Raw genomic sequence first — 12,872 nt, forward strand, 5'->3', positions numbered from 1 at the left:
ATCTTTAGCTTGGATTACCAAGTACTGCAAAAATCGCTAAAAACTGAGACAAACTCATTTGCATGTCTGACTGACTGACAATGGGTCAAAAATGTAGAGGCAGGTTGTGATCAGTGACAGTACTCTAATGTGTTAGCCAGGCCACTGGTCTGCTGCATAGCCTTGCAGCTGTGTTTACCATAGAGTAACAAACGGAGGTTACACACAGGTCTTGACAAACACACACACACTGAGAACACAGGCCAGGTCGCCACACTGGGCCAATGACCTTTCTTTGGAAGAACACACAGGTCTAGACACCATGCTGCTAAGCACAGGGAGGCCTCTGACACCCAAACACTGATGACTCTGGAGAGCTGCCTTCAGCACTCAAGACACATGTTAAATGTAGTCACCTTACAATAAATTAATGTGAATAAATCCTCAACAGAACTCTGTAGGGGTGGAATGAAAGTCAAGAAAAGGCATCATTTTCAACACATTTTTTCCAAAATGATTAAACAATTTGTTAGGTAAGTATGCAGCGATTAATTAGTCTTTCATAAAATGCTGTTGAAGTAGCCCTCCAAAGCACATTACTCAGCTGTTCACCCTGTTTGTACTGGAAATACGCTGTATGTCATACAATAGGGAAGAAAGATTGCAAAGTGTATGTGAAGGATGATGGCCAATCAGACTGTGGAGAAAGTGTATCAAACAAGTACATGGTAGAAAAAACATGGTAATAATTCTAATGAGCAAACAGACGTATATTAGTGGTGTGACAGAAAAACTGCAAAATATACCAAAGAAACACCCCACTGAAAACGGCCAAGGCCAAACATGGGCTAAAAGTTTTGCAGTATCATAGAAAGGCCAGATCCAGAACTCACTGGTCCTGAAAATGTTTTGGAAAATCAAGGATAAGAAAACACTCCATCACTTAGATTTACTACAGAAAGGTGTAGCTTAGGTTGTAGCCACTGCTATAAGCAATGAGTTTGCAACACTGCAAATTATCTTTGTTAGCTACTTATTTGGCAGATATACCACAAATAACTTGCAGTTAACTGTTCACAACACTGGGTATTCAAACTGTCAAAAAGAATACAGACATAAACCTCTGAACAGACTTTCTCAATCAAGACAAAAAACTGATTACTGAATTTAGGCTGTGTGTAGACATAGTTTGGTCAAAAGGCCTAACAAGCAAAAAAATGCAAGTGCAGTGTGTGCCAAAACATATGAACCAAGTACTCAGGTTTCTTAGCCACCAATGATAAGCAAATTGGAGGACCGCTGAGAGAAATAGTATACAATTTCCACATTCCTGAAGAGTGTGTATATATTTCTTACAATAACAAAGTGCACAATGGTTTATTAAATATTTGCTATCAACAATTTACAATTCAACAGGAATTTAAGTTTGCAATATGTACATGCTGTTACAAAATATATGTGCTCAAAAAGTCAAAGACTGGGGTCTCACACATATTGCCTATTATGTGAACAAACTCCTTCATGACTATATAATGAAAAACTTGTAAACGATTAGGGCTACAACTAGCAAAGGTAGCTGAGCCAGACATTTCTGATCTGTTCAACTGTATACCGACACAGCGGAGCTGGAACACCTATGTCACATGTGTTTAATGTATTTAAAGGCAAAAGAACTGCAGTTCCATGTCTATAGGCAATTTCAAGGGTGTAGATATCCAAGTCCTATTCATAAAATGGTGTGACATGCTGGTTTAATGAAAAACCATGGTAGTTCCTCTCTCTGCTAAACAATTATTCTTCTCAGTTCCTACTGACAGACTCATCACAAGCATCAAGTCTCGGCCCCAATGTGGTAACACTGCAAATCCATATTTTCAGCTTGTACACACCATCTCCAAAGTGAGAGGCAGTCTTTAGCTTGGATTGGCAAGTATTACAAAAATCGTGAAAAACTGTAACAAACCCATTTGCATGTCTGACAAATTCTATAATACACAAAGCTAATGTAATAACTGGGAAGAAGTATTAAGCAGCTAGAAGTCCAACTTAGACATTTCTCAAATATATGTCTCACACATATTCCTGGTTTATGGTTTATGTGGCAATGTAATGACTGTGTGACAGACATAACGTTACAAAACTGGGAAATCATAACTTTTTTCTGGTGTTGCTTCCAGTGTTTTTCTTGAAATCCAGGAACACATTGCCGCAGTACTGTGTTGGAAACATACAGCTCAACGCCCAAAAAACTGAAATCTATCAAACACACGTCGGTTGTTAGGCAGCTATTGTGATTTGAAAAGTAATTAGAGAATTAGCTGTAGCTAAAACTCTGTATGCAACATAAATCAGATTTATGAACTGTATTGAAACTATGTTAATTACATTGTCCCTATTAAATAAACAAACAAATAAATAAATGATAACGGAAACAGTTGGTATAACGTTCTGTACTGCTCGTTGCCTTAAACTTCTCAATACCGTTAGATTGATAGCTAGGTTAGCTACATAGTTCACTGTCCAATGTCAGTTTATATTAGCTATCAAGTTATCACTGTGTGGCACACTTGTCCAGAAAGAAAGTAGGGCGTACAATATTAGCAAAGCAAACCTGTGAGCCACAGGAAATTTTCCATAGCGTTCAGCTAGTCTTGCTGACGGTCACCAGAATGCCAGCCAGCTAACTAAGTACCAAACAGAGCGAACGTTAGCAGCTGGCTAGCAAGGTTAGCTAGAAACGATGAGAACGTACCGTCTGTTGCTAGTGACACTTGTTCCTGAGACAGCAACAAAGAAGTAACGCTCAGCTTCTCAAAAGCGTTTCAACTAATCATTCACTGGTCTCGCTGCAGTGTCGTGAATTACTTCCCCACTGGTACTAGCACTTATTTTCCTCTGTCTTCGGTCCCACCTATCCGCTCCGTTTCGAACGACAACAGCCCTACAGAGCTCGTTCTGTTGTTCGCTATTCCCGTTCTAGCTCAGAAATTCAAATGACATCGCGAGATTTTGTCCTAAGCGCTACACTAGCACCACACTTTCGTTTGTCACATTGTGAAAAGGAACTTGACTAAAAATAAGTACATAAAAACATTAATATTAGTATAAGTAGTAGCAGTAATACTAAAAATAGACCCAGCAATGAATTTTCAGCTTAATATTAAGCAATTTATTTAAATCACTAGTACTTGCATTTATATCACATCGAGGGAAAATTCAACATGTCCTTCCCACTATTTATTGTTGAATCAGCTAAGTTGCTTGCCAAATAAAATCTTTGACATTTAGGCATCCGATTTAAAAATAGCAAAGTATATCTCAAAGACATTTAAAATGCCTAGTATAAAGAAAAATGTTATGAAATATGACTAATATGATGTACTAGAGTGTGATATAAATGTACACTAAAGTTGACGTGATTTAAGCTCAGAAATGCTATCACTTACTTTGTATAAATATATAAAACACCCTCTTTTTATTCTTAATGTGGCTTGAGTTTCCACAGGATCACTATTCACACAGTACAGGAAAGATGTTGCTGGTGAACTGGCAGACAGGGAAGCTCCAGTCAAACCTAATCCAAGATAGAGAGGATTACATGATAGCTCTCAGTGCGTTCATCATTATTTAAAGAGACAACAGAGCAAGTGGCGAATGAGGCAGAGGAATTTTAGTTTTGATTATTACTGCCACTTACATCCTGCACTGACAAACAAGAGTGTTTACTTAAATCAACGATTCCACAAGGTGAAGCCTAATTAGATCAACCAAAACAAACAAGTGAGAAACAAACCAGAAATCATTAATCTAGGGTAAGCTGAGGGTTTTTTTACCAATAGGTGGAGGTCAGAAAATCAACATACATGCTTGGCATTCTGTAGTTACAAAAGCGTTCATGTATGCAACTCAGGATTTTGTAATCTGTCTTCAGAACAGCTCCGTCCGCCTGCCAAAAATGAATAAGAAGCGTGAGAACCAACACAAAGAATCCTCTGAGAACACACACACACTGTGTTCTGATGGTGCTTTACATGTACCTATCAAACAGTGAAGATGAAAGGAATTTACTGGAAATCCTCACTTTGTGAACCACAAACAGATTTGACCAAACATGAGTCAATGCTAGATAATCCTATAAAATCATTGCAGAAAGTTGTTTTGGGTCAGCTATGTACTGTATTGAGTTTTGAAATATGTTCAGTCTGGTCCAGTTTAAAGCTAATCTTAAGCCAGTGGCAGTCATGCTGAAGTTTCAGGGGGAGACACTGAAAAGTTACATAGAGTGGTGCTTTCACAATTAACTTCCTTTTCTTACACTGATGACACGATTAAATGTGGAAGGTCCCCTTTGTAAATGAGTATCAGTAGAAGACAAATTTTAATGTCTGTAGTGTTCCTAGATCAGCTGACGATCCTGCATGAGGTTTGAATCTTAAAGATAAAAAAAAAAAAAAACACAAAAAAACATCCTTAAGTGCAGGCAAGAGGTAGACTGGGTTGACAGCACAATGTTCCAGAAATAAGAGAAAGAAACAGCTGTTACCATATTCCTCCAAGGCTGCCTCACCCTTTAGATACTTGTTGCTTCCAAGAACCCCTTTGTTTTGCCCGTAAGGGTTATCTATGTTTGAATGAGGGAAGAAGGGATTAAATGGTATTTTTGTTGCAAACACTATTTATGACTGTTAAGTATTTTAAGTGCAAGAAAGTAAACAGAGCTGGTGAGGTAAGAAAAACTGTAAGAGCTTTGAGACAAATACAATAAACAGAGGACAGTCACTAATGGAAATGAGGACAGATAAGACATGGGGGTGCACAAGCCTTCTCCACATTGGATATGGAAGGGCTTTCACAATAGTTTAACACTCATTTACATATTTTAAAAATACCAGTCTCCAACTCTCCTGGTCAAAACGTAAAACATGTTCACAGATTAGAAGCTCAACATAATTTGGGGAGTTATATGCAGACACCCATTAACCTTGGTCTCTGACATTTCCTCTTTCCAAAGCAAGTGTCCAAACCCTGCCCAATCAACAGTTTTAAAGCCTCAAGTATCACAAAATTAAATATTTATCACGGCAGAAAGTTGTGATGAAAAATTGAAAACTTACCAAGCCTGCCAATGCAAAACGTCTCTACAGGAAGTCACAATTGGATGACTGTGAGCAGCTGCCATTCAGTTCTGTATTTACGCTCATCTGTCCCGCTTCTACACATACAAGCATACATCTACAGCTATTTCACCATGGTGATGCAAGTCCACTGTATGTACACTGAGTATACTGTTGCAAAGGTCTGTCTATTTCAAGTAAACGAATCTACAGCTATACATCACACAGCTGCAATACAAGGTACAGGTTCAAATGGAGTCTGTGCAGTTCACAAGGCACTAAATGATAGTGACACCTGGTGGAAGTATTCTTCATCATACAAAAAAAAAAAAAAAACACTCCTGAACTGCTAACACCAACTCAGGCAAACACCTCATCGAACTACCACTGCCCAGTGAAATAAATCTGTCAAAGTTCTGTAATGTTAATGATTATAATTGTGTTGATATTTTGCATATTAGCATTACTGTTGATGAGTCATTAAACAGAGGCAATTTTTTTAATGACAATTTATTACAGCCAGTAGTTTACGATACAAATCACCTTCCATAATGCTCAGTTACCACCTTCCTGAGCATGGCTGATATTCTGAGCACTGACAGTAAAATGACATAAAACAGAGGAATGCAATCAAATTTACAATTTTATCTATTTTGCTATTTTTTTTCAACAAATTTTTGTTTATGATCAAGGTCTAGTCAAACCATTCCTAGACCTGGCAGAGTCAATTGTTTTCTTTTTTTAAGAAATAATTTATCATTTTGCGATGTTTTCAGAGTTTTAGGTTTTTCAATGTTTAAGTTTTTTTTCTCTTTTTCCATCGGTGAAGCAGGTTTCAAAATGCTCTATCTGCAAGACAAAAAAATAAATAAATATAAAAAAAATCAACACTTACAGTATAGTTCTTTGAATAATGACATCTACTGCACATTTTTTACTTATAAACAAATCCCTTCTTCACACAGACCTTAGACGCTGGGAACACCAGCAGGGGTGGTGGACTTCTGAGCAGCCTCCTTAGCCTGATGGGCCTGAAGCACAGCAACCGCCTCATCCACCTAAAACCACAACACATTCACTGAACCACTGCATACGGAGCATTTTCCACTAAACCATTCAAAAAAGATAAATAGCCTATGCCACATACAATTATTGCTTGTCAACATTTCACACAAGCCCCATCATGTCAATTTAGAGGAGCAATGAATTCAAAGATACGTAAATCAGCTGACCTTTGAGCGCAGTGACTCGGGTGATTCGAGCATGTGAAGCAGCTCTGAGTTGTCGATCTCCAGAAGCATACCAGTGATCTTGCCCGCCAGACTGGGGTGCATGTTCTGGATCAGGGGGAACAGACGCTCACCTGAAAGATGGAGGAACAGTCAACAGCCATAACAAATACTGATCCTAATGAAATAAGTCTAGCCAAGTGATAATCAGCTTAATTATGAAGAATTTTATTGGCTTCCCACAACAGTCTTGTAACTACATTCCTTGAAAATCTGATCAGATCTTTTGCTCACCCAGCATCTGCTTCTGTTCCTGAGGGGGAGCAGCAGCCAGCATGGAGGCAGTCAGGGGCTCCTGTCCCTGGACATGGACCGCCGGCTAAAGCAGGAAAAGACGACTTGAGTCAGCGGAGGCAAATTTGAGCGTGTTCATAAAGTTACTCACTGCACAACCACAACTAATGAGTAATTATGGCAATCCATTTCCACACAGCAAAGGGAGTAAGTGAATATTGAGTTTTGCAAGAAGGTAACATTTTACTGCTCCAGTCTCAAATTCTTACTTGCAATTCTGTCTAACAAACTTTGATTGCTACACTCATACCTTATTTTATTAGCAGATTATGGTTCCATAAACAATCACTTGTCATGAATAGCAAAGTTTTCAGACAGCTAGAGTAATATGTGCTATATTGTAGAAAAATTTCACATTTTTATTATCAAAAGCACTACACTCCTATGCACATTTCTTATTCATTCTCTGGGAGTAGTACATTTTTAACTAAGTTTAAACAACCACGTTAATGAATGTATTAACGATTATCGAGTGACTTCTACTAACAAAGAGAAAGTCAAAGATATTCTTACTTGTTGCATGGTGACCTGTGGCTGGGAGGCCATGTGCTGCTGAGGATTGCGCACACCAGCAGCGTATTTGTACTGGGGCATGGCACGCACTGGGGCGGCAGTGGCTGAAGCACTGGGAGGCCGCTGGCTGAGTGCCTGAGTGGCTGAAGTGGGGAAGGTGGGGAGAAAAAGGGTTTGATCAAAACAGTGTCAGCTGATTAACAGGCAGTGACACGGAAACAAAATATAGCAGATTCTTGTAATGTGAAAAACAAAATACTTACGCATACGCTGGGAAGCCATCATGCGTGGGACCTGTGTGTTGGTGGTCGCTGCAGCACGGATGGTGTTGAAGGTCTGGGGCCTTGGTGCTGATGGCCGCATAGCACTGGGCATGTTTTGGAAGTCTGAAGGAAGAGAAAGAACAGACTATTTAAACGGTACAAGAGAACTGTTACCGATTCCTTCAGAGCATAAGGTTGCCAACAATTCACAGAATGGATTAAATTATTAAGTTCCAAACGCATAGAATCAAAGGAGTTACAAGTGACTACTTACGTTGAGGTCTCACTCCTTGAGTGGCCCAACGAGGGCTGGGGCGGAGCTGGGCCAGCTGGTTGGCGGAGTAGTATGCAGCACGGTTCTGGGCCTGAGAAGGATGAAGACAAAGATTTGTCAAAACATGCAAAGGTATCAAACAACATACATTTAATTGAAGCAGCCTGATGTTAAGTAGCAAGGTAAAGTAATTTTAAAATGTTAATTTGTAGATTTTTCATATTTTGTAAACTAGCTGAAGTTGAGAAACTTGCCTGTGGTATAGCTGCCATGAAATAGCCTGAGGGTGGAGCAGGCTGATATGGATTGAGGACAGGGTTGGGCACAGCACGGACAGTTGCCATCCTCTGCATGTACTGGTTGGTTAGATGGGCCTGACGTTCCTCCTTTCGCTGAGCCAGGGCAACATACAGCGGCTTTGTAGCCACAATGCGACCATTCATCTCCGTTACAGCTTTAGTGGCCTCCTCAGGGGAGGAGAAGCACACAAAGCCAAAGCCTTTGCTGCGTCCACCCTCCATCATGACCTACGGGAGAAGTAACTTTACTACCTTTTCAAGCACCAAAAAAATTTATCAAATTAGATTTTTTTTTTTTTTAAAAAAAAGGTATGTTAACAAAAAATATTGTGCAATATTATAAATGAAGTACTTAAGCTTCTACCTTAGCACTTGTTATGGTTCCAAATGGAGAGAATTCTTTGCGCAGACGCTCGTCATCCAGGCCATCATCCAGGTTTTTCACATACAGATTGACACCCTAATGTATTGAAAATGATATTGAAATTACAATCCGTCAGGGTAAAGACAAACAAAATAACAACTAAAGAATACGTGAATCCACTCAGTCTTGTAGATTCAAACTAGTTGAAATGTATCTGGATCGTAGCATAACATTCCTGAAACAGCTGTTCTCAAGTATTTGTTCTGACATCATTGCAGTTTCTTAACTGAAATTCAGCACCAAGAAGGCAAATCAGTTGTACAACATCCTTCCATAAAAAAAAAAAATCCCTTCCATGTTATGAACTGACACATACAAATACACTAAGTACAAGGCCAACAAACCTGATATCTGGTCATGCGGTCCTGTTTCATTTGCTCAAATTTGCGCTTCAGCTCATTCTGGCGCTCCCCTTTCTTCTGTGCACGGCCCACGTACACTTGTCTGCCATTCAGTTCTTTACCATTCATGTCATCCACAGCCTACAATGGAATAATCAGAAGTCAAATGAAACTAGCTAAACACAAGACATTTTCATACTGATTTAAAGTAAGCTGCACAAGTAGTGTTTCATATGCCAAATATTCAGATGACACAATCCACAAAGAAAACAACATGTTCACCTTTTGTGCATCTTCATGTCTCTCAAAGCTGACAAAACCAAAACCTTTGGATTTGCCACTCTCATCAGTCATAACCCGGATACTAAGGGCAGGCCCTACAAAATAAAACGGTTAATTAACACTTGTTTAATAGACCAAATCATACCAGTAACATCCATAACAGTAACTGGTACCTTACCGTATTTGCCAAACAATTCTTTTAGCTTCTCATCATCCATGTCCTCCCCAAAGTTCTTGATGTAAACATTAGTAAACTCTCTGGCACGAGCTCCAAGCTCAGCCTCTCTCTCTTTACGCGATTTAAAGCGTCCAACAAATCTGATAATAGAAAACAGAATAAATCACACATTTCAACAACCACCCTTACAAAATGAATTCTGTAAATGACCATTTAGAGAATGCATTATGAATTAAACACAGTGAGTAATGGGGGTCCACCTGTGCAGGGAGCGTGGACATTAGCAATGTAAGGGTGCATTTTGGAACACTGTATGGAGTGTGACCAGACATTACTAGTCTTGACCAGGAGTTCTTGTGATGACTGAGCTCAACGGCTTCAAACTTGAATGTAGTAATTCTGATCAGTACTGCACTAACACACTAAAGGCTATGAACGTTCCCTAGTTCTTGCTGTCAGATGTTTTAAACGTTTCTTTGAGATGAGGTGGCAGGAAAACAGAAAGTACATCAAACATGATGGGTAGATGTGTTTTACATCAAGATGCAGTTAAACACAAAAAACAAACTTTGATTAGATGTAAAAAATTTGCATGTTAATCAAACACCTCAAACATAAATCACAAGTGTAACAGTAGCCCCACTTACACTTTTCTGTCATTGAGCAACATGCCGTTCATTTTCTCAATGGCCCGCTCAGCAGCCTCGTGGGTCTCAAAGTGCACAAAGCCGTAACCCTTTGAGCCATTTTCATCACAAACCACCTTGAAAAGGGGAGATTTTAGGATGTCATAGACATTCACAAACACCGTGCTTCTAAACACATCGCATTCAATTCCAGTTCAACCTGGTGCAGTCTTTAGTCATGCGAAGTAGTGGTCTCTATGTAAAACTCTCACACACAACACACAGGCAGAAGACAGAAGTGCTGCACTGCCTACCTTGCAGGACAGAATGTTTCCAAATGCAGAGAAGGTGTCATAGAGGGCCTTGTTATCGATAGACTTGTCCAGGTTCTTGATGAAGATGTTGCCTACTCCACTCTTCCTCAGTGAAGGGTCACGCTGTGACCACATGATGCGGAGAGGCCTGCCTTTGATCACATCGAAGTTCATGGTGTCCAGGGCTCGCTCAGCTAAAAACAGCCCACAAATAAAAAACACCTCTTTAGGTTTTCCAAGATTATCATCGTGTGTATTTACCCTACTACAACGACTTACACTTGCATACAGGTAAAACTATGTGTCGTGTCATATTAGTAACTTAATGAATTCAGTGCCAGCTCAACATTTAATCTGAAGTGGGCGACATAATGACAAACATGCCACTGACGCTTAATCGAACAGAGATACTCATGCTAGGAATAGCACATGGTTAAAATGGAGTCCTAGAACCACATCGCCCATGTTACTCTGTCCTTGTTAAATTCAGGTAAACCTACCATCAGCAGGTTGCTGGAAGTTGACATAGGCATAGCCAAGGGAACGACGGGTGATCATGTCTCTGCAGACTCTGATGGAAAGGATGGGCCCAGCCGGGCTGAATTTCTCGTAGAGCATGGCCTCGGTAACGTCTGGGTGCAGGTCTCCCACATAGAGGGAGGCCATAGGGTAGCTAGGCGCGCTAGGATTCATGTCGGTCGACGCGTGTTCTCAAGCAATGGGAAAATGTATATATTAGCTCGATATTTTGCTGACAACAGTCTAACAAAATTAACCTTAGTAAGGAGGGGTTCCTTTTCGTCGGTCTCCTGATGGTTTTACAAGAGCGCAGACACAAGTACCTTAACAGCTAGCAACGTGGGCTAGTTAGCCTGATTAGCAAAATGTCGGAACGTGGCCTCGCCGATATGGCTCGCGTACTTCACGATTTGGAATTTGAACTCTAACACAGTCAGTAACAAACCGAAACTGCCTGTAGTGTACGAAACAAATAGTACAATTCACAGTTATATCTGGAAGAACAAATTCCTTAAAGGTCAAATGAGTGGTTAACAATATAACTGGTTAACGTTAATCGCCCACGCTTTCAACAATGACGCTAACGGCTTAGCTTGCTAACGTTCTTCTCGTTCCGTCTTTCGTTCGTATTCGAAGGCAGCGTCTTCTTCGCGTTGCTTGGGGTTGGCAAATCAAATCCTGCTTCACCGATTTTTTTATTTTTCTTATAAAAATATGTCTGCGTGTGCTCTCTAGCTTTTGGTTTGTTTCATAATAATAAAATGTGTGCCGAGACTAGCTCCGGAGCACACCCTACGCAGACGGATTACGGGACTGAAAGGAAGGTCGGCGGAGGTTGTTTCCCGATTCCAGTCGAAACCACGGCGCGTTCACCACTAGGGTTCACGTCACACTTCTCGCGATACTTTATATTTAATTTCGACCATTACAGATTTCTCTCTGCATGGAATGAGGACTTTCAGTAATCACTGTCCTACGCACTCTTGTTGAATGCCTTACTAATTTATTTACACTTCCCCCTCTGAAATAAACCTTGTATGTTCAACTGTTTAATAGTGTAAAACAATATTCATTTATTGTCCTCCGAGTAAATCAATTTACATCCAGTCAGACAGGGTAAGGCAGAAATTCCTGTAGAACCAGTATTTCAGTGTTTTCTTTTGAACTGTAAATGCTAACCGTTTAGTAAATTCTTTAAAATGCGTTTTTCTATTGCAAACAAAAGGTGAAAAAAATCATTAGATGTGGCTACTTGGAAACTCACCTTGGTTGAATTTAGGGGTTCATGTCTCTTCACCTACATCAGCTGTGTGTAATATCTCCATTATTTTGCCTTTTTATGAATAAAACGATATTGTGGTATATATTTATTGCTGCTTTAGCAGGATCAGATTAGGGCACTATTCCAATATTCTGATGTTGACATCTCAGTACAGACCAGATCATCCTTTGTAACTACTTACCATGACAGTAAATGTTAATTAAGAAGTCAGTGCTGGTATTACACCTGCAAGGGGGTGAATAGAGTGCAAACTACATGCCATCTACAGTGCATTGATCAATTACTAAACGTTGCTCATGAAGATTAGGACATTGTCATCATCATTTGACTACTTGAAACAAAGCACGGCATGTATTATCTTGGTAGTACTGTAGTGAAAACAAGGAGAGGGGAGAAGTCTGCTGATGTCTACCTTGCCATTTACTGTACTTCTGTTCACTCGAGGGTTGGGTTTAAGAGATACCACATGAACATTCCCCTATGGGAGCTGCGCCCTCCTTGCCAAGGCTGTCATTGCAGTGGCAGACACACCCAAAGAGCAGTGAAGAAGCAAACCGTTTAACTTTTCGTTCCTAAAACGGTTCATTTGAGTAATGGCAACAAAGCAGGTCAGTGCAGCATGAGAAGAGTATATGCATGGGAGACAATGAATCAAACTAGTGGGCAACAGGTGACTCGAGTCTCCTTTTGTACACCCGCCTCACCTTTGCGTGACTCACTTATTCTTGTGCAGTGATTTACAGAAAATAGAGCAGTTTTAAAATAGTTGCTGAACTCAGCCAAACATACCAAAACTGATGTTGACCTCTTGCCCTGAGGATCGAAATTTATCAAGATGAATTTTTGATGGCTTTGGTAAACAAACTCTAGGACTGTAAGAC

General features: G+C 40.0%; 1 protein-coding gene across 1 annotated transcript; it reads right to left on the minus strand.

Moving 5' to 3' along the window:
* Positions 1-5,578: 5,578 nt before the first annotated feature.
* Positions 5,579-11,551, minus strand: LOC110966189 (polyadenylate-binding protein 1A). Its single transcript, XM_022215477.2, has 15 exons — positions 10,691-11,551; positions 10,191-10,384; positions 9,898-10,013; positions 9,251-9,390; positions 9,073-9,167; positions 8,794-8,931; positions 8,390-8,485; positions 7,981-8,253; positions 7,727-7,817; positions 7,453-7,575; positions 7,190-7,332; positions 6,617-6,701; positions 6,326-6,456; positions 6,061-6,151; positions 5,579-5,942 (listed from the first exon to the last, which is right to left on the minus strand). Exons 1-14 carry the CDS (start codon positions 10,881-10,883, stop codon positions 6,062-6,064), a joined length of 1,908 nt encoding a protein of 635 aa, XP_022071169.1. The 5' UTR covers positions 10,884-11,551; the 3' UTR covers positions 5,579-5,942; position 6,061.
* Between the last annotated feature and the right edge of the window lie 1,321 nt (positions 11,552-12,872).

Source organism: Acanthochromis polyacanthus, chromosome 12, assembly GCF_021347895.1.
Source record: "Acanthochromis polyacanthus isolate Apoly-LR-REF ecotype Palm Island chromosome 12, KAUST_Apoly_ChrSc, whole genome shotgun sequence".
NCBI lineage: Eukaryota > Metazoa > Chordata > Actinopteri > Pomacentridae > Acanthochromis > Acanthochromis polyacanthus.

What these genes read in the sequence shown, in the direction of transcription:
- LOC110966189 (XM_022215477.2), bottom strand. Translation starts at nt 10,883, where the DNA reads ATGAATCCTAGCGCGCCTAGCTACCCTATGGCCTCCCTCTATGTGGGA. An exon ending in AGAATTGTTTGGCAAATACG is followed by an intron (nt 9,168 to 9,250) that starts GTAAGGTACCAG and finishes TTTATTTTGTAG; the next exon opens with GGCCTGCCCTTAGTATCCGG. An exon ending in GAACCATAACAAGTGCTAAG is followed by an intron (nt 8,254 to 8,389) that starts GTAGAAGCTTAA and finishes CTTCTCCCGTAG; the next exon opens with GTCATGATGGAGGGTGGACG.